Consider the following 21,701-nt stretch of genomic DNA (forward strand, 5'->3'; position numbering starts at 1 on the left):
GGGCTACCTTTGGGGCTGGAGAAGAGGATGGGACTACCTATGGGGCTGCCTGACAGGGTGGGGCTGCAGTGCTCAGCTCTGGAGGAAGAGGGATGGAGGAAAAACTGGCAACAAGGGGACCAGAATATTCCAATCCAGTCCTCAGGGGCTGAAGTGTTAGAAGCCCAATGGCTGGAGGTTTACTGGACGGGCAAAAATGCGTGTAAAGACCAAAGACACCAATGTGATGTGCGAGGGAGACCATGGGGGGCTGGATTCACCAGGTTTGGGACTTGGGACACACACAGCCCCTCAGGGAGTGGATTGGTGTCTCCTTTGACTGAGAGAGGGGCGAGGTGCATGCAGAGGGGGAGCACACAGGGCAGGGGCCACGACATGGTCAAAGCACACCAAACCCCTACCTCTGCTGGTAGAGGGCTTTGTTTGGGCACATTCTTCTTCTTCCCGACATACACCTCCATGTAGTCACTTCTTTTAAGGTCCGCTATCTTCTTCTTCTGCCCCAGTGACCTAACTTGGACCGTTTGTGGTTCAAATCTCTCGATTACTTTGTCTGAGCTTGTGGATGGTTTGGGTTTCGGTGAGGCTTGCACTTCTTCCACCACCTCATCACTGTCTTCTTCAAGTTTGTCTCCTTCCTTTTCTTTTCGTTCGCTTTTGATGCACCCCTCCACCTCCTCCTCACTGCTCTCCACTCCTTCACTAGCTCGTTTTTCACTCGGCGAGCATCTCTCCAAGACTTTGTCACTTTCCTCCACTTCCTCGCTTTTCACACACCTCTCCAACACCTCACTCTCACCCTCTTCTTTACCCTCTTCTTCCACCTCTTCCTCACTTTTCACACACCTCTCTACCACCTCACTCTCACCCTCCTCTGCCACATCTTCCTCACTTTTCACACACCTCTCTACCACCTCAGTCTCACCCTCCTCTTCCTCACTTTTCACACACCTCTCTACCACCTCACTCTCACCCTCCTCTTCTTCACTTTTCACACATCTCTCTACCACCTCACTCTCACCCTCCTCATCCACCTCTTCTTCACTTTTCACACATCTCTCTACCACCCCACTCTCACCCTCCTCTTTTTCACTTTTCACACACCTCTCTACCACGTCACTCTCACCCTCCTCGTCCACCTCTTCTTCACTTTTCACACATCTCTCTACCACCTCACTCTCTACCACCTCACTCTCAACCTCCTCGTCCACCTCTTCTTCACTTTTCACACATCTCTCTACCACCCCACTCTCACCCTCCTCTTCTTCACTTTTCACACATCTCTCTACCACCTCACTCTCACCCTCCTCTTCTTCACTTTTCACACATCTCTCTACCACCTCACTCTCAACCTCCTCGTCCACCTCTTCTTCACTTTTCACACATCTCTCTACCACCCCACTCTCACCCTCCTCTTCTTCACTTTTCACACATCTCTCTACCACCTCACTCTCACCCTCCTCAGCCTCCTCTTTGCCTTCCTCCTCTTTCAACCACCTCTCAAACACTTCATCACTATCCTCATCTCCCTTTGCCTCATCGTCCTCCTCTTTCTTCTCCTCTACACTGTCTCTGACAGTCTCTTCCTTCCTTTCCACATGCTTGCTTTTCAAATCTCTCTCCCCCACTATCTCACTTTCCCCTTCATCGCCTCCTTCCATCTCTTTCAAATATCGCTCTACTACCTCATCACTCTCTTCCTCCTGTTCCCCCTCTTTTTCCTCTCCTTCTTCCTCACTTGTATTGCATCTGTCAACTCCCTCATCACTCTCTTCTGCTTTTTGTTCTCCCTCACTTTTAACACCGCTCTCAACCAGCTCATTTCTTTCTTCTACCTGTTTATCAAGTTCTTCATTTTTAACACATTGCTCTACTACCTCATCCCTCTCTTCTTGCTCTCCAAGATATCTCTCTATCTTTTCATCACTTCCTTGTTCTTCCTCCTTTGTATTGACTTTTTCCACACTTTTCTCAACTACGTCACCAGTCCCCTCTTCCTCCCCTTCTTCACACCTCTTTATGACCTCATCACTTTGCTCCTCTGCCTCCTCCAACTTTTCTACACACTCTACCTCCTCAGTGACCTCAGCCTCAACGTCCTTGCCCTCCTCCTCCTCCTCTCCTTTCTTCTTCTCACTCGCTTGTCCCTCTTCTCCCTGGTTCTCCTCTTCACCACCTTCCTCCTCAACCACACTCTCTCCATCCTCTCCCCACCCCTCCTCATAATCTTCCTCCTCCTCCTCTCCACTGTCTCTAGTTTTAGCATGCTGGGGGTCTGGGGTAGGGGGGCAGTCCCTGCTGCCTCTGCATGGTGGACAGGAGGGGAGGTGGCGTCCATGAAGGGAGTCCTTGGTTGGAAGAGGAGGATGGTGGCACCCGGAGAGAAAGAGAGGGAAGGCATGCAAGAAAGTAGGGGGACAAAATATTGTGACAAGGAGAAGACACAGGGACCTGAGCAGCATGCAAACCACTCACGCATTCCATAGGTAGAGGTAATCGAAAGAGAACAGTCATCTCAACAACAACAAACAACACAGAGAAGTGTGACAAAATCAGAGGAAGTACACAGTTAAACACACACACACACACACACAGAGAAAGAACTAAGACTAAAGGGGAGGGGTGATCAAATGAACGACTCAGACGGCAAAGCAATAACAGTGACAATATGAGGACAAGAGGACCAACAGAAAGAAACAGTGGCAGCCGTGACCATAGCACAGCTCCCACTGACACAGCAGCTACACAACCAGGAAGAGATCGAGACAAGAACCGAAACACGTGTTTAGAGTCACACACACACACTTATGAGAGTTGATAAATGACAAAGATTTTATGTCTCAATGAATGAACAGGCCTACATCGTTTCCAAATGATAGCTTACACTTTCCATCCCTCAAGCATTGGTTTTGGTTCAAGGCAATCAAACTAGTACACAAGAGCAGTTCTATCTAGGTCTGCATCTTGTGATCTGATCTGATAGCATAGTCATGAGTTTGAGACGGTTCAATATATCTAAGTGTGTAGTTTAAACTACTAGAAAGTCCTACAACGGACATACACGGCAGGATTGACAGTGGGATGAAAAGAGAGAAAGAGACAGAGAGAGACATAATAGATTGAGCCACATCAGTAGTGTTGATGTTACCTGTTGAGGGGGGGGCTCAGGGCTGTGCTCTCCAGACAGGGCCAGGTCCTGTAGCTCTGCTTCTGTCCTCTCCTCTGGTGGGGCCACTCCACTGGCCTCGCTGTCCTGTTAGAAACACAACACACACAGAGAGGTTTTCTAATGTAATAATGACACGGACTTGTCTGCACTGGTATCACTGATGGAGTTGAAAGTAGGTGAAATGTCCTAAGGGGGTTATGCTGTAAAAAAGACATTTTCAGGGAAATGGTTCACAGTTGAAGGTGAGTGGTAGGTGTGCTACGTAATGTTATGAGCATGGTATGTGTTCTGTTATAAGTGTGGAATGACCCCTATTTGATGTTCTTGCGCTGTGTTGTTGTGCATGGTGAAGAAGGGGGTGTACCTCATACTGCAGCCCTCCTCCCAACGCATCCAAGTCCAGGTGCAAGTTCTGTAACAGTCTGGCCGAGCCAAGAGGACTCTGCAAACAGCATCACAGTAATACATCTAACTTACAGCGGCTTGCAAAAGTATTCACCCCCCCTTGGCATTTTTCCTAGAACCTCGAATTAAAATGTATTTTTTTGTGGGGGGTTTGTATTATTTGATTTATACAACATGCCTACCACTTTTAAGATGCAAAATATTTTTTCTTGTGAAACAAACAAGAAATAAGACAAGAAAACAGAAAACTTCAGCGTGCATAACTATTCACGCCCCCCCAAAGTCAATAGTTTGAAGAGCCACCTTTTTCAGCAATTACAGCTGCAAGTCTCTTGGGGTATGTCTCTATAAGCTTGGCACATGTAGCCACTGGGATTTTGCCCATTCTTCAAGGCAAAACTGCTCCAGTTTGATGGGTTCCGCTGGTGTCCTGCAATCTTTAAGTCATACCACATATTCTCAATTGGACTGAGGTCTGGGCTTTGACTAGGCCATTCCAAGACATGTAAATGTTTCCCCTTAAACCACTCGAGTGTTGCTTTATCAGTATCCTTAGGGTCATTGTCCTGCTGGAACCTCCGTCCCAGTCTCAAATCTCTGGAAGACTGCAACAGGTTTCCCTCAAGAATTTCCCTGTAATTAGCGCCATCCATCATTCCTTCAATTCTGTCCAGTTTCCCAATCCCTGACGATGATAAACATCGACACAGCATGATGCTGACACCACCATGCTTCACTGTGGGGATGGTGTTCTCGGGTTGATGAGAGATGTTGGGTTTGCACCAGACATTTTTCCTTGATGGCCAAAATGCTACATTTTAGTCTCATCTGACCAGAGTACCTTCTTCCATATGTTTTGGGAGTCTCCCACAAGCCTTTTGGCGAACACCAAACTTGTTTGCTTATTATTTAATAAGCAATGGCTTATTTCTGGCCAGTCTTCTGTAAAGCCCAGCTCTGTGGAGTGTACGGCTTAAAGTGGTCCTATGGACAGATACTCCAATCTCCACTGTGGAGCTTTTCAGCTCCTTCAGGGTTATCTTTGGTCTCTTTGTTGCCTCTCTGACTAATGCCCTCCTTGCCTGGTCCGTGAGTTTTGGTGGGTGGTCCTCTCTTGGCAGGTTTGTTGTGTTGCCATATTCTTTCCATTTTTGAATAATGGATTTAATGGTGCTCCGTGGGAGTTTCTTATATTTTTTTTATAACCCAACCCTGATCTGTACTTCTCAAGAACTTTGTCCCTAACCTGTTTGGCGAGCTCCTTGGTCTACATGGTGCCGCTTGCTTGGTGGGGCACCTTGCTTAGTGGTATTGCAGACTCTGGGGCCTTTCAGAACATGTGTATATATACTGAGATCATGTGACACTTAGATTGCACACATGTGAACTTTATTTAACTAATTATGTGACTTCTAAAGGTAATTGGTTGCACCAGATCTTATTTAGGGGCTTCATAGCACCACTTTTCCGTATTTATTTATTTAAAAATAATAATAATTATCAAGTCTTTTTTTTCATTTCACTTCACCAATTTGGACTATTTTGTGTATGTCCATTACAAGAAATCCAAATAAAAATCTGTTTAAATTACAGGTTGTAATGCAACAAAATAGGAAAAACGCCAAGGGGGATGACTACTTTTGCAAGGCACTGTATACTCCACAAATGAAACACTTTTGTTCTCCAAACATTCTGCTTCACAGTGCCCTGAAAGGGCTGGTATGCACATTGCCAGTTGAAAGACGTACCGGCTGCTCATCCTCTGAGATGTTACCCTCATCATCCTCGAACCCAGGTAGAGAGAAAGACACGCGCTCCTCCTGTCGCCCTCCCAGTAGGCTGGACCCCAGGCTTGAGAGAGGACCCTTGGGGGAGGGAGGGAGGAAGTGAAGGAGGAGAGAAAGAGATAGGTAAAAGGTTAAGGACTCTGAACAGAACACTATAAGCATAAAGGTAATACAGTACATAACTATCATGATTTTTCGTCAAGGTGAAAGCTCTTACCCCAAGCGGACTCTTCAGGGACTCCAGCCCTCCAGAGCTGCCCAGGGACCCCCTCAAGGCTGCGCCATCAAGACCCCGTAGAGGAGCAAGGCTCCCCAGGCTCCCCAATGGGGCCTGCAGAGGCCCAAGGGCCAAGCTCAACGGCTGAGAGAGACAGAGAGAGACACACGTGAACAAATCTGTTGTATAGAGAGGGGTCAGGTTCATAGTAATCATCATGATATTCAAGGATCATGGAGTCAAATTTGGTATACTGCTCCCATCATTCACCTGCTTCTACCAATCCTTCTATGACTACAACAGGTCCTTTACGCTCTGAGCCTGTTTTACTATTGCCTGTCTGTAATCTGTGGTCCTACCTGCCGACTCCCTGCACTGCCCTGCCCTGCGGGATCAGCCATGCTCTCTCTCATCCCCTGTCTCTCGGCTGAGAGGTAGGGGGACATGGGCCTCGGGGAGAGACAGAGAGGGGCCAGGTAGGTGACGAGGTCCTGCTCACTGTCCCTGGCATCAAGTAAGTGAACTCCTGGGATGAACGTTCCCTTCTGCTTGGCTTGGCTTTCTATTCCCTCATATGTTTCAGTCATCACTGCCCCAGGTGTAGAATGACCACATGAAGGCAATTGGGGTTCAATAGCCTTTCCTTCCTCTACCTCCACTTCCAAACAGACCACCTTGTCACTGAAATCACTACTGCTATCCCTGCCCGCTTCTGCTTCCTCCCTCCATTCCACCACCTCCTCAGTGACAAAGCCCTCTGCTCCCCCCTCGATACTACCATGACTAACTGCATCAGCTTGGCTCTGTGTGTCATCAGTGGGCCCTAGGCCAAACCCCACTGCCCTGTCCCATTCCTCATCATATGGGCCTAGCCCCCAAGTCAGTTCGAACCCCCTCCCAGGGGTGTTGGGAGGGTGTGAGGGTGCAGGTGGAGGCTGAGTCTCTGGGACTGGGTCAGAGAAAGCTCTAGAGAAGCCAGGAGAAAGGCCCAAGATCTCTTGGGCATCTGCTAGGGCCTTACTGCAGCGGACAGACCCACCCAGTGGGGAGAGAGGAGATACAGCCCAGGTGAGAGGAGGGAGGGTGGACAGGTGGGATAGTGGAGCCAAGCTGGGGGGTGCTGTATTAGAGAGGGCGTTCAGGGGGGAGAGAGGGGGCTGGGTGGGTGCACAGGGTCCCTGTAATCCGAGAGTGGCCTTCCCTGTTTCTGTCTGGCTCTCCTTCAATGCAGGACTTTCCCCTTTGTTTACAGACTGTTAAGAAAGGATACAAATAGCAAATGGAGAATGACTTAGGACAATGACTTGTTTACAACTCTATTATCACTACGACAATCCCTATATCGGTATAACTGTATCACTTAGCAACTTAGGGCCATGAAACAACCAAGCATGAGTATGTGACTGTCGTGTTGATGACCAAGACAATAATATAATAATATATTGGTTCAGCCAAGCCACTCTAAAGGCCTCATCTTTGTACTTTGTTTCCTTTCTACAATATACAGTATTTTCTGCTACGCCTCAGTGACTATGTGGAATAGCCATGCTTCTTTGACATTATTTAGAGTTGAAGTTATTTCCAGACCAATACATCTACACACAACAGCACTGCAGAGTTCTGAGACATCTGCGAGTCACTTCATGCGCTTGGTGTATTTCAGAACATAACAACGCCCACTCACTCCTGGTGGCTTCAGGAGCTCTTGGTCTTTCGCCTTCTTCTTTGGCTCCTTCTTGTCTTTTTTCTTCTTCTCCTTCTTCTTAGCGGCGGTGGTGGGGGGCCCGTGGGGCTGGGTGCCGGCTCGTTCGCGCTCCTGTTTTACCAGGCTGCGGTATTGCTCGTCACACGGGTGGTCCCAGGTGGACTGGCCCGAGGAGAAGTTGAAGTAGTACACGTCCCCCGACACGTCCTGACTGCGAGAGGAGGGAGAGGAGGGGGTCACTTCAGCACCTCAGAACCCAGAGAAGGGAGAAGAGACCAGTGAACGTTAAAATAACAGTGGGACTAATAGGTGGGATTTGAGAAACCACTTACTGAACTAGGCCAGCTAGGAAGGATCTAGAGAGTAAGAAAGAGGTTTTCCTCTAAAGAGGTAGATTGTAGGTGTATATGGTGTCTGGGAATACTGGGCAGTCTACCACTGTTGATACACTGCTAGGGGCCAGAGATGGAGTCAATGTCAGGTGTCTTCAAACTCAGATCACAGTAAAAAGACTGTGAATCGAGACCCCGACCAAGACACAACTGATCCATGCAAGAGAAAGGTGAGATTGTGACTAGTCAGTATAACCAAATCTGTGTTATTTTTGCTTAATGAATCACCATCAAAAAAGTATTGTTAAAATTAAAATTAAAAGTACTGTTTTACTGCAATTAATTGGGGTAGCACAAAAAGCATCCCCCCTCTACAAATATGTTGACCATCCATACACAAATTCACCACACAGGTGAGAATTCACTTGAGTGGATGTTACCGACTGACGCCACCAGGTTCAGACTCCATTTCTGGTATAGTGGCAGACGCCTGCCTGCTTACCAGGGTTTCCATTCGGGAGGCAGTGGGGCAACAATGCCCTCCCTGGCCAGCCATAGGAGCTCCGGCTCCTGATTGGGATCAATGCCAATCTCTCGTGCGTACTCGTGGATCTCTGACAGGGGAGGGGAAGAAAGCAGTGAGGAAAATATCCAGCTAACATTACATGACCTCTCACACAACCAAAATAGGTTAGTGAATGTGTCATGAAGCACAGCATGTCTATATAAAACAGAGCATTGCTTGGTTTTGAGACGTGCCTATGTGTTTGATGCCCACTACAATAATTTGCACCATGCTTGTGTAGTTCTGTTTCAGCAATGCGGTGTACAGTGCATTGATCTGTTAACTAGAAAGGGAGCCATACTGCCCCTTCTGTATCATTCCTCTCTACCTTGTTGGGAGGGGATATAGTTCTCATCGTAGTCCTCTTCCAGGATCAGCTGGTCTCCAATCTGTAGAGCAGCAGCTGCTGTCATGGTTACTAAAGTGGGGAATAGTCATGTTGTAGATGCTATTTGAACATTTTAGCTAGGTTGAATTGCATTTGCAAGTAGCGCATGCATCACTACAAACCAAATCCCATATGGGACCTCTATTTGTGTACAGTCCTATGGGCAGTGGTGGAAAAAGCACCCAATTGTCATACTTGAGTAAAAGTAAAGATACCTTAATAGAAAATCACTCAAGTAAAAGTCACCCAGTAAAATACTACTTGAGTAAAAGTATAAAGGTACTTGGTTTTAAATATACTCTTAAGGATCGGACCCTTTCAATTTTCGCCTAAAATGACATACCCAAATCTAACTGCCTGTAGTTAATTTACAAATTAAGCATTTGTGTTTAATGAGTCTGCCAGATCAGAGGGTGACCAGGGATCTTGATAAGTGCGTGAATTTGGCCATTTTCCAGTCCTGCTAAGCATTCTTTAGGAATGTAGTGGAGTAAAGGTTGTCAAAAATATAAATAGTAAAGTACAGATTACCCAAAAAACTACTTAAGTAGTTGGAGGGCCAGTAGGGGGCACACTCTGGTCTAAAAATGCCCCAGGGTAGTGATTGGGGACATTGCCCTGTGTAAGGTGCCGTTTTTCGGATGGGACGTTAAACGGGTGTCCTGACTCTCTGTGGTCACTAAAGATCCCATGGCATTTATCATAAGCGTAGGGGTGTTAACCCAGGTGTCCTGGCTAAATTCCCAATCTGGCCACCTAATCACACCCCCTCTCCACTGTAACTATTCCCCAGGTCATTGCTGTAAATGATCATGTGTTCTCAGGCAACTTACTTGGTAAAATAAGGGTTTACATTTTTTAATATATATATATATATATATATATATATATATATATATATTTAAAATATAAGTACTTTACACCAGTGCCTATGTGGGTCTATGCTATTTTTGGGTTTTGCAAACTCTATCCACGTAACGTTAACTATAATAGTTGGGTAGCTAGCTAGCTAGCTAAGTGTATCTAGTCACAATGAAGAACCCTTTACCACAATTAAAAGGGGAAACCTTTTCAATATAAAACTAAACGGGGTAGCGGGAGTTAACATGAATTAGCAAACTTGGCGAGTTAAAACGACAGTATAGTAGATTTAACTTTGCTTTTTAGCTAGCTAGTACGTTAATGTAGTTGGCTAACGTCAGTTTAGCTACCTAACGAGCTAGTTAGCTACATTAGCTAGTTGGCCGTTTAAATTAGAATAATTAGCTAGATAGCTACGTTAAATTCCCTGACAGATCAAGGCAGGGTGGTGTCATCTCAGAGGAAAACGTTAGCTAGTTGTTACTGTAGTTAGCTATCGTTAGCATATTAGCTAGCTAGAACCTTAAACTTGGACAAACAAATTATACGATTTACCTTTCTAACTACAAGTTCTTCTCTTGTCCCAGTAAGGGTAAGATCAATCAAGTGCGATTATAATCGACATTTTCCCTTACAAATGAGTATAACAGTTGCACTGGGTCTGCTACCTAAACAACCACAACATATCAAAACAGAATCCGCTGATGGAGCTTCCAGGGACGCTTTATTCAGTATCTGGTTCTAACACCCTAGCAACCACGTAGACTGCTTCTTCTTCTTCTCCAATGAGGATTAACGGCGGTTGGCATCCAACATATGTTGCATTACCGCTACCTACTACACTGGAGTATAAAATTAAATCAAATCCAATTGTATTTGTCACATGCGCCGAATATACAACAGGTGTAAACCTTACAGTGAAATGCTTACTTACAAACTTAAAAGAGTTTTTAAAGTGAGTATGTGTAGATAATAACAGAGTGGTGGTGGGGGTGTGTATCCATTTGATTAGCTGTTCAGGAGTCTTATTGCTTGGGGATAGAAGCTGGTTAGAAGCCTCTTGAACCTAGACATGGCGCTCCGGTACCACTTGCCGTGTGGTAGCAGAGAGAACAGTCTATGACTAGGGTCGCTGGAGTCGTTGACAATTTTTAGGGAGTTCCTATGACACCGCCTGGTATAGAGGTCCTGAATGGCAGGAAGCTTGGCTCCGGTGATGTACTGGGCCGTACGCATTACCCTCTGTAGTGGCTTTCGGTCGGAGGCCGAACAGTTGCCATACCAGACAGTGTTGCAACCCATCAGGATGCTCTCGATGGTGCAGCTGTAAAACATTATAAGGATCTGAGGACCCATGCTAAATAATTTCAGTCTCCATGTTAGTTTGTTGGTGATGTGGACGCTAAGGAACTTGAAGCTCTCAACATGCTCCACAACAGCCCTGTCGATGAGAATGGGGGCGTGCTCGGTCCTCCTTTTCCTGTAGTCCACAATCATCTCCTTTGTCTTGATAACATTGAGGATAGGTTGTTGTTCTTGCACCACACAGTCAGGTCTCTGACCTCCTCCCTATAGGCTGTCTCATCGTTGTTGGTGATCAGGCCTACTACCACTGTTGTGTTATCAGTAAACTTAATGATGGTGTTGGAGTCGTGCCTGGCCTTGTAGTCATGATTGAACAGGGAGTACAGGAGGGGACTGAGCAAGCACCCCTGAGGGGCCTTCCTGTTGAGGATCGGCGTGGCGGATGTGTTGTTATCTCCGCTTACCACCTGGGGGCGGCCCGTCAGGAGGTACAGGATCCAGTTGCAGAGGGAGTTGTTTAAATCCCAGGGTTAGTGATGAGTCCTTAGCTTAGTGATGAGCTTTGAGGGCACTATGGTGTTGAACGCTGAGCTGTAGTCAATGAATAGCATTCTCACATAGGTGTTCCTATTGTCTAGGTGTGAAAGGGCAGTGTGGAGTGCAATAGAGATTGCATCATCTGTGCATCTGTTGGTGCAGTATGTATTTCCCTTATACTTTGCAACAAAAAAAAGATATATATATATATAATAATATTCAACAAATACCTTACCATCTAACACTACACTCACAAAAAGTATTAATAAATACCCTACTCCACTATTTAAATCTATTTAGTTTTAGGCCAACAGCCTGAAAGGATGGAACACCACCACTTAACACATCCTGTAATTATTTTGATGTCCCGAGTGGAGCAGCGGTCTAAGGCACTGCATCTCAGTGCTTGAGGCGTTACTACAGACACTCTGGTTCGAATCCAGGCTGTATCACAACCGGCTGTGATTGGGAGTCCCATTGGGTGTCTGGGTTTGGCTGGAGTAGGCCGTCATTGTAAATAAGAATTTGTTCTTAACTGACTCCACCTGTCTTCAACTCACTCTGCTTACACTTTCTACCATTGTTCTTTAAGTTCTTTAACAAACCATCTCCCTTTTTCCCACCATTTTTAACCGACTCAAGCGCACCCTCTTCCTCCCTCTCTCTCTCTCTCTTAGACCTCCTCTGCCTCTCCATTTCCCTCCATTCCTCCGTATTCTAAGTATAACTCTCCTTATGATAATACTGCACTTCTCCTGACATAAATCTTGTTCTTGACTTGTCAAGGGACACCATTTAACCAGCTGTCACAATCTCCGTACAATCACCACAAACCTATCACTCCACTCCATTTCAACCACGTAGCACCCGCCTACCACTCAGAAATATCGCAGTACTAGTAGATTGGACAACAGTGATGCAGAGGACACCTCTCATTGGACCTAATCACCGCCCCTCAAATGATTTACAGTACTGTAATTTATTAACTAGTACAGTATAATCCCATTAGCAGGTAATCTTATAGTGTAAAATGCTAGTGCTTTCTTATTTCCACATTCTCATTGGAAACATGAATGCATTTGGCCGAAAATGTAATGTATGTAACCACAATCTATTGGTCAGTCCATGTAACAAATAAATGGTCGGATTTCTGCAATGTAACCAATCACATCAGGGGTTTTTGTATTACCACTGTGATTGGTCCCTGAGCCCATAGTAGGCCATTCAAAAATGTATTTTATCTTTCTGTAAAACCCAACCTTTATCCAAGTGTTAGTTCAATTCATGCACCTTGGTTAGAGAGTGAGGTAGTGGCAGTGTTTCTCTCTTAAACACAGGTCAGATTAGTTACAATTGAAGACTCTATTTTGCATGCAATTAATACATTATTGCAATGCCACTTCCACATGACATCAACAACAGTGCAACAACAATAGGAGCCTTCCAGTATGAGGAGGTGTCAAACAGTTGTCATAAAACGTCTTCTCAATTAAGTGGTTCCTTGACGAATGCATCCTGCTTTGTTGTGGGCAAAGTGATGTTTTTGACAGCAACCAAAAGGTATATGCACCCAGTTTAGCCTCCATTAATTTGTCACCAAAATTATGCCTTTAAAAAAAAAGAATTACAGTATATTCTACATTGCAACACTATAGATTGGTTTGTCTTTTCTGAATCCATGAATTGGGGCTTCCTTTTCAATAATAACAATAATATAGTTTTAAAGTATCATCTGATTTCAAAAACATTGTCACAATATCTACTGAAAAAAAACAGCATAGACCAGGCAATGTTGTTCCAACCAACTTGACCAGCATCAGACCAGCACTGACCAGCATGGACAAGCTTGAAATGTATGCTGGTCTATGTAGTTTTTCTTTTGCAGGGTATTGCTACATGCAGTATGTTTGGCCCCTAATTCGACACATGCATTTTCCATAAGGTGGCAGCAAATCAATCAGAGAAGTCCTCTGCTTTCGCCGCTGAGCGAAATCATTGCGAAAGCATATTCATTGGCTTTGCTCCTAATGAAAATCTGAGAGATGCTCCTGTGTCATCATCACTTTCCATCAATGCCTTGTTTCTCTGGAGAAAAAAAACACCCACCGGCCATTTCTACCATGAGACCCTTCTAAAATTACAGAAGACAAATCAATGAGCTAATTGTTTATAGGCCTTGTTTGTCACGGATCCCCCGGTACTGCTGCTCATTCTGTTCACCAGTCCCGGAGGTTTACGTCTCCGGCTTTCTAGGCTTCACTGAACGGGATTCATTATCATCAACCCCGGGCTGTCTTGTCTGATTACACACACCTGGTTCCCATTTCCCCTGATAAGTATGTTATATATGTGTCCTCTGTTGTCTTTGTCGGTTATTGTTCCCATGTCTGTTGGTCATGTGAGTGCAGCTGTTATGCTGCGTGCCATATATATTGTGTATTACGGGTATAGTCCCGTGTCGTTTAACGAGGTTTACCCTCGCTCTTTTGTTTGGGTACAGCCCAGTGTTTTTGTATACGTGTTTGTTTTGGGTGTATTAAAAACCCATATTATGTATTCCTGCGCCTGTCTCCATATCCTTTATACCAGCGTGACATTGTATGTCAAGGCAGCAGAGAATTTAGGCATGAATGCCAATCAGATTTTCAGAACTATTATGATTGTGTAGCTGTCTTTGAACATGTCCTCCATGAACTTGAACGTGAGATGTTATCTACACAGTAGCCTACTCTACACAGTAATTAAATTATTGGCTTTGCAGTCCTCTGTTGCTATGAGAAATAGATAAAGATCTTGAAATAGCCTAGATCACTCTGATGGAAGGAAAGCCTCACACCCAGTTGGCATGACTGGTTCAGTTTGTGTGGTAGATGTTTATTTGTTTAATGCCTGTAAAAAAAAATGTGCGTTAATGTTAACCCTCCACTGGTATTTTCAGCATATCCCTGATCTAGTATTGGTCAAATCTGAAGGTCAATGACTGATGGTCAATGTCACGGTTGTGTAAGATCTGTGGCAAAGTTTGCTGAATTGTTTCCAAAATGGAGAGATGGCATCCACACTCTTAGAAAAAAAGGTTCCCAATGGGTTCTTTAGCTTTCCCCATAGTAGAACCATTTTGGGTTCCATGTAGAACTCTCTGTAAAAAAAGGGTTCTACATGGAACCCAAAAGGGTTCTTCAAAGGATTCTCCTGGTTCTAGATAGCAAAAAAAAATGGAACAGTATATGAATTTTGCATTGCTGTATTTTGGCCCCTGAATTGGACACGGCTTTATCTTTATTTTCTGTACTAAGTATTGTGTAGGTGGTTTGGTCGAGGTCCTAGGTGAATGCCCCCTAATTCCCGGCAGTGATAGGCACTAGTACACAAACACGGGCCTTGGAACTTTAATAACAATATCTACACAGCTAAATAAACAGCATCTCTGGCTTATACATTTGAGTTCTTGTATCTCGAGTACTCAGACTTCAAGAAATTGAAAAAATCAGATTGATTTAAAAAAGTAATGCGTAGATTAAAATCAAATGTGTGGGTCAAGTGCCAAATACAACAGACTTTTACAGCTTACTTACGAGCCCATTCCCAACAATGCAGAGTTAAAAAAGTAAGACAATTATTTGCACAAAAAAAAGGAAATAGTAACACAAAATTAAAATAAGGAGGCTATATACAAAGGAGTACCAGTACTGAGTCAATGTGCAGGGGTATGAGGTAGTTGAGGTCATTGAGGTAATACAATATGTACATGTAGATATGGGTAAAAGTGATTAGGCAATCAGGGTAGCAGCAGCAGCTTATGTGAAGAGTGTGAAAGTGTCTCGATGTCTGAGTATGTGTCTGGCATAAATACGCATGTGTGTGTTGCGTGTGTATGTTGGAGTGTCAGTGTAGTACATGTGGGTTGAGTCTAGTGATTGTGCATAGAACCAGTGCAAGAGTGTCGCAAAGAAAGGTTTTAAAAAATAGCAAGAAGGACGATTTTGTGTTGCTGAACGGCATCTGAAGGAGATAATAGTTGGACCCACTGATTCACAACCATAAATTCCACACAAAGAAGATATCAGTTGAGGATGCAGAGAACTCCACTGTGAGTCGTTGGTACCAAGGTTGCTCTGGTCGTGTCCTTATTTACATTATTTACACTTCACAGATATGTGTTACCAAATGCTGGCCTGGTTCAGTCTTCCTACAGTGGCTTGTGAAAGTATTCACCCCCTTGGCATTTTTCCTATTTTGTTGCCTTACAACCTGGAATTAAAATAGATTTTTGGGCGATTTGTATCATTTGATTTAAACGACATGCCTACCACTTTTTTTTAAATTGTGAAACAAACAAGAAATAAGACAAAACAAAAGCATGCAGAACTATTCACCCCCCCACCCAAAGTCAATACTTTGTAGAGCCACCTTTTACAGCTACAAGTCTTTTGGGGAATGTCTCTATCAGCTTGGCACATCTAGCCACTGGGATTTTTGCAAAAGGCAAAACTGCTCGAGCTCCTTCAAATTGGATTGTTTCCTCTGGTGTCCTGCGATCTTTAAGTCATACCACATATTCTCAATTGGATTGAGGTCTGGGCTTTGACTAGGCCATTCCAATACATTTATATGTATCCCCTTAAAGCACTCAAGTGTTGCTTTAGCAGTATGCTTAGGATCATTGTCCTGCTGGAAGGTGAACCTCCGTCCCAGTCTCAAATCTCTGGAAGACAAACAGTTTCCCTCAAGAATTTCCCTGTATTTAGCGCCATCCATCATTCCTTCAATTCTGACCAGTTTCCCAGTCCCTGTCAATGAAAAACATCCCCACAGCATGATGCTGCCACCACCATGCTTCACTGTGGAGATCGTATTCTTGGGGTGATGAGAGGTGCTGGGTTTGCGCCAGACATAGCGTTTTCCTTGATGGCCAAAAAGTTCAATTTTAGTCTCATCTGACCAGAGTACTTTCTTCCATATTTTTGAGGAGTCTCCCACATGCCTTTTGGCGAACACTAAAAGTGTTTTCTTTAAGCAATAGCTTATTTCTTGCCACTCTTCTGTAAAGCCCAGCTCTGTGGAGTGTACGGCTGAAAGTGGTCCTGTGGACAGATACTCCACTCTCCACCGGGGAGCTTTGCAGTGCCTTCAAGGTTATTTTTGGTCTCTTTGTTGCCTCTCTGATAAATGCTCTCCTTGCCTGGTCTGTGAGTTTTGGTGGGGGGCCCTCTCTTGGCAGGTTTTTTGTGGTGCCATATTCTTTCAATTTTTTAATAATGGATTTAATGGTGCTCCGTGAGATGTTCAAAGTTTCAGATATTTTTTTATAACCCAACCCTGATTTGTACTTCTCAAGAACTTTGTCCCTAACCTGTTTGGAGAGCTCCTTGGTTCTTCATGTTGCCGCTTCCTTGGTGGTGCCCCTTTCTTAGTGGTGTTGCAGACTCTGAGGCCTTTCAGAACAGGTATACTGAGGTATACAGAACAGTATATACTGAGATCATGTGACACTTAGATTGCACACAAGTGGACTTTATTTAGCTAGTTATGTGACTTCTGAAGGTAATTGGTTGCACCAGATCTTATTTAGGAGCTTCATAGCAAAGGGGGTGAATACATATGCAATCACCACTTTTCTGGTTTTCATATATATATATTTTCTTTGAAACAAGTAATTTTTTTCATTTCACTTCCCCAATTTGGACTATTTTGTGTATGTCCGTTACATGAAATCCAAATAAAAATCCATTTAAATTACAGGTTGTAATGCAACACAATAGGAAAAACACCAAGGGATGAATACTTTTGCATGGCACTGTATGTGACCGTATCTCATCCTAAAGTCTCCTTATTGCCAACACCCATCTGGGCAAAAACTGGTTGAATCAACGTTATTTCCACGTCATTTCAACCCAAAAATTCAATGTGATGACGTTAAATCAAAGTGGAAAACTGACGTATGGGAATTTTGTCTTTTTTTTCACCCAACTTTTAACCCAAATTCAATGACATGGTGATTTTTTTGTTTATTTCACGTTGACAACTCAACCAAATGTAAATCAAAACTAGATGTTGAACTGACTTCTGTTCCCAGTGGGGATCCTACCATTCAAGAGGTTATTCAAGTGCAGGGTGGATACAACTTCTGTTGCTTTGCTTCTGTTATCTCTACATATTGATAAACTTATAGGGAAAACGGGAATTCAAATCTCTTCTGAAGTCGAAGACGTCACCTGGTCTCCAACAGATGCGTGGTTGCAATGCTACTTGTCACAGTGGAGATCAATCAGTAAAAAGTGAGGGAGGGGGTCACCATTCAGCCATATGTTCGGTTTTAGTGGGAAAACCTTCCCTGCTGGTTCTGAGCAATGCTCAATCACAGGGACAGCTGGATGGAGCAGATCAAACAACTTGACCTTCGAACTCAGGCCAACATCTGATGAAGTGGTGATTGGCTAACTAAATATTTATAGCATATGGCAATTTTACCCATGTGCTGAAGTACGACAGAGGAAATACCCCTGACAGTGTTACCCTGTCATTTGTCACTGTGCTTATAGTTGCTCTTACAGATGTCCCTTCTAATAGAATGTAATAATTATATTCTACTATCTTGTTCTAAGCCTGCTATCATAAATTACCTAGCTGAATAATTGTGGCAGTAAATGCAGAGGTTCTCAGATAAAGTCGTTATGGCCCTGTAATCTCGACGGCAACCTCTGTCAGGATAAATGTGGTGCAATGATAGCAGTTTCAAAGGTTGTTAAGATAACGCTCATTCAATGAACATCCATGCCTTGTTTATCTGGCCCGCACAGCTTATACAGAGTAGAATGTTTGCTGTGATAGTCTACCATCAAAGCCAATAAAAGGTTGGTCCTCATGCTCAGCTAAAGCCAGTTTGGTGCCCTGGAATAGTGAACTGACTGTGGGCTTCTGCAGACCACTAGTACAAGTTCAAAGTTGATTTGGCGTACGCACAGGACACACATACTGTAGTATGCACACAGTCCAATGAAACGCTTACTTGCAGGTTCCCGCTCGATAATGCGACACCAATAAGAAATAGTAAAAAATCTGAATAAAAAAATCAAAACTAAATGAGCTCGGTAGAAATACAGGAGCAAACAAAGTAATAATTCACGCAAAAATAGACATTAAAAAAGTCAAGTCGAGTGGGAAGATGTTCACCCTACCCACCGTCTCCATCATACATCTAATACAAAGCCAGTTTAGTTTGCATTGTTGTCCATAGGCATATGAAGCAGCATAAGATGTGTGTTACGTGAATGGATTTAAAAAAAGAGGTGTGATGGGTTAGTCTTACAAAGCTAAATGTATTAAAAAAAACATACATCACTGATATATGACCATGCAATACTTGTTGTACTTCTGACTGAGTGATGATGAAAGGAATGTCTCAGCTATTCGTAGTTATTGCAAGAGATTCTAAAGGTTTAGATAGGCTGAGATTCTAAATTGTTAGGTTTGTATAGGCACATTGAATCAATGTCATCAAATAGATTTTTTTGGGTTGAAAATATATGCAAACAACGTTGATTCAACCAGTTTTGGGGCAGTGGAAAGATTTTGATACTAATATTGTTATTTCCTATTTTATTTAATCTCATATCAGGTAACAAATGGTCAAACAGTCCAAGACCCAGTTTCCTAGGTGGAGTCATGCAGGCTGGGTCAGGTGACAAGACAGGAGACAGGCCCCATCAGCCACTCTGTCTTCAACCGCTCATAAAGCTCAATGGGGTTTCAGTGACCAACAGTGGGGAGTGATCCAGGAAGAATAGATTCAACAAGGGAGAGGTGGGGGTAAAAGAGGACACGGAGAATGAGCGTGAAAATATGCATAAGAAAAGAAGAAGCGCAAACAGGAAATAGGGCATCTGAATAGGCTGAGAAAGAATAGAAGTTCAGTAGAATAACCATACAGAGGTTGGAAAGGAAACACATTCAAATATACCACAGGAGCTGTGTGATACAGATCGTGATATGAGCCATTACATGCAGAAGAAAGTCATCTCACTGATTTTGTGGGGCACAATGGGTGCTGAGAGCCACCATTGTCAAAGGAGGTGTAAATCCATGCAACTCAACAATTACAATGTGTTGAAGTTATGGCTGTCAGAGTTCATCAAATAAAACTAGTTCATTTTAATGCAAAACTATTTTTTTGATTGGGATTAATCCTATTGTCTGAAAGCATTCAAAATGCACTGAAAATATCCAAAGTACATCTATAACAATCAGAACAAGGTGATGTCAAAACAAGTTGACATTGAGGTTAAAGAAATTATACGTTTGTCAATGTACCTCATTTTTATAACCGTTACTTTGGACAAAACCAAGACGTCAATATTCTTGTAGTGCTTTTTGTATTAAAAAAATCATAAATTACAGTTCAATTTGAGCAAATTCCGAATTTGCGATTAATCATGATGAATCGCAGCAAATCCAGCGATTAACTCAATACATTTTTTTTAATTATTTGACGGCCCTGGTTGAAATACATTGCATGTTGCACGAGAAGCTGTGCTGTAGTCGCCATCTCTCTATCAAGTTCTAAATTGTTTTGAGGGCAATAGTGGGATGAAATCCCACTGGGAACAGACGTCAGTTCAACGTCTAGTTTTGATTGGCATTTGGATGAGTTGTCAACTAACGTGTATTGAATGTGAAATCAACAGAACAATTGTCATTGGATTTAGGTTAAATGTTGGGGGAAATAAGACAGAAATGCCCTTATGTTGATGACTTTTGGCAAATCAAATCTTTTTTTCCCCAGTGGTATTTTATTATTAATTATACTTCATTCCTAAGTAGGAACGCTGAACTATTTTACAGTGAATTGCACACATGTCCAATGACTGCTCTGGATCTTCCCAGATAGAAGCACACCTATTGGAACTGTAATGTTAGTTACCCAATGTAACCCTCAGCTGTGTCATTATAATATACAGTTGCTGACTGCTCTGGACCTTCCCAGATAGAAGCACACCTATTGGAACTGTAATGTTAGTTACCCAATGTAACCCTCAGCTGTGTCATTATAATATACAGTTGCTGACTGCTCTGGTCCTTCCCAGATAGAAGCCACCTATTGGAACTGTAATGTTAGCTACCCAATGTAACCCTCAGTTGTGTCATTATAATATACAGTTGCTGACTGCTCTGGATCTTCCCAGATAGAAGCACACCTATTGGAACTGTAATGTTAGCTACCCAATGTAACCCTCAGCTGTGTCATTATAATATACAGTTGCTGACTGCTCTGGTCCTTCCCAGATAGAAGCCACCTATTGGAACTGTAATGTTAGCTACCCAATGTAACCCTCAGTTGTGTCATTATAATATACAGTTGCTGACTGCTCTGGATCTTCCCAGATAGAAGCACACCTATTGGAACTGTAATGTTAGCTACCCAATGTAACCCTCAGCTGTGTCATTATAATATACAGTTGCTGACTGCTCTGGATCTTCCCAGATAGAAGCACACCTATTGGAACTGTAATGTTAGTTACCCAATGTAACCCTCAGCTGTGTCATTATAATATACAGTTGCTGACTGCTCTGGATCTTCCCAGATAGAAGCCACCTATTGGAACTGTAATGTTAGCTACCCAATGTAACCCTCAGCTGTGTCATTATAATATACAGTTGCTGACTGCTCTGGACCTTCCCAGATAGAAGCACACCTATTGGAACTGTAATGTTAGTTACCCAATGTAACCCTCAGTTGTGTCATTATAATATACAGTTGCTGACTGCTCTGGACCTTCCCAGATAGAAGCACACCTATTGGAACTGTAATGTTAGCTACCCAATGTAACCCTCAGTTGTGTCATTATAATATACAGTTGCTGACTGCTCTGGACCTTCCCAGATAGAAGCACACCTATTGGAACTGTAACGTTAGCTACCCAATGTAACCCTCAGCTGTGTCATTATAATATACAGTTGCTGACTGCTCTAGTCTAGACAAAGTGCATTCCAGCACATTTCTCCTGTTTTACATCCTTGACCATTCTGAGAAAAGAGAGATATGGATGAAATGTATTTCCTCAGCACACTGATGTGGCATTCAACAAATGACTATCAATCTTGGTGTATTCATCTGAGAAGTACATACAGAGCATTCGGGAAAGTATTCAGAGCCCTTTACTTTTTCCACATTTTGTTACGTCACAGCCTTATTCTAAAATGGATTAAATAGTTTTTCTCCCTCATATATTATACACAATAGCCCATAATGACAAAGCAAAAAACAGATGTAGAAATGTTTGCACATTTATCGAAAAGAAAAAACAGAAATATCACATTTACATAAGTTTTCAGACTCTTTACTGATTATTTTGTTGAAGCACCTTTGGCAGCGATTACAGCTTAGAGTCTTCTTGGGTATGATGCTACAAGCACATCTGTATTCGGGGAGT

At 43.3% G+C, this 21,701-nt stretch overlaps 1 protein-coding gene across 9 annotated transcripts in view; it reads right to left on the reverse strand.

The window, feature by feature from the left end:
* LOC109904786 (centrosomal protein of 164 kDa) overlaps nt 1-10,170 on the reverse strand; it is a 24,782-nt gene extending 14,612 nt beyond the window's left edge. For 3 of the 9 annotated variants that reach the window (XM_020501926.2, XM_031790594.1, XM_031790593.1), the window contains exons 1-8: nt 9,985-10,168; nt 8,509-8,598; nt 8,118-8,229; nt 7,263-7,494; nt 5,579-5,722; nt 5,323-5,439; nt 3,534-3,611; nt 3,149-3,253 (exon numbers count right to left, since the gene is read on the reverse strand). In XM_020501926.2, coding sequence (XP_020357515.2) covers nt 3,149-3,253; nt 3,534-3,611; nt 5,323-5,439; nt 5,579-5,722; nt 7,263-7,494; nt 8,118-8,229; nt 8,509-8,593 — 873 coding nt within the window. In that variant the 5' untranslated portion in view covers nt 8,594-8,598; nt 9,985-10,168. Of the gene's footprint in view, nt 1-401; nt 2,349-3,148; nt 3,254-3,533; nt 3,612-5,322; nt 5,440-5,578; nt 5,723-7,262; nt 7,532-8,117; nt 8,230-8,508; nt 8,599-9,984 lie in introns of all 9 variants that reach the window. The other 6 variants (XM_031790589.1, XM_031790588.1, XM_031790591.1 and 3 more) reach the window with 5 other exon arrangements.
* Between the last annotated feature and the right edge of the window lie 11,531 nt (nt 10,171-21,701).

Source organism: Oncorhynchus kisutch, linkage group LG15 (genome assembly GCF_002021735.2).
Source record: "Oncorhynchus kisutch isolate 150728-3 linkage group LG15, Okis_V2, whole genome shotgun sequence".
NCBI classification, from domain to species: domain Eukaryota; kingdom Metazoa; phylum Chordata; class Actinopteri; order Salmoniformes; family Salmonidae; genus Oncorhynchus; species Oncorhynchus kisutch.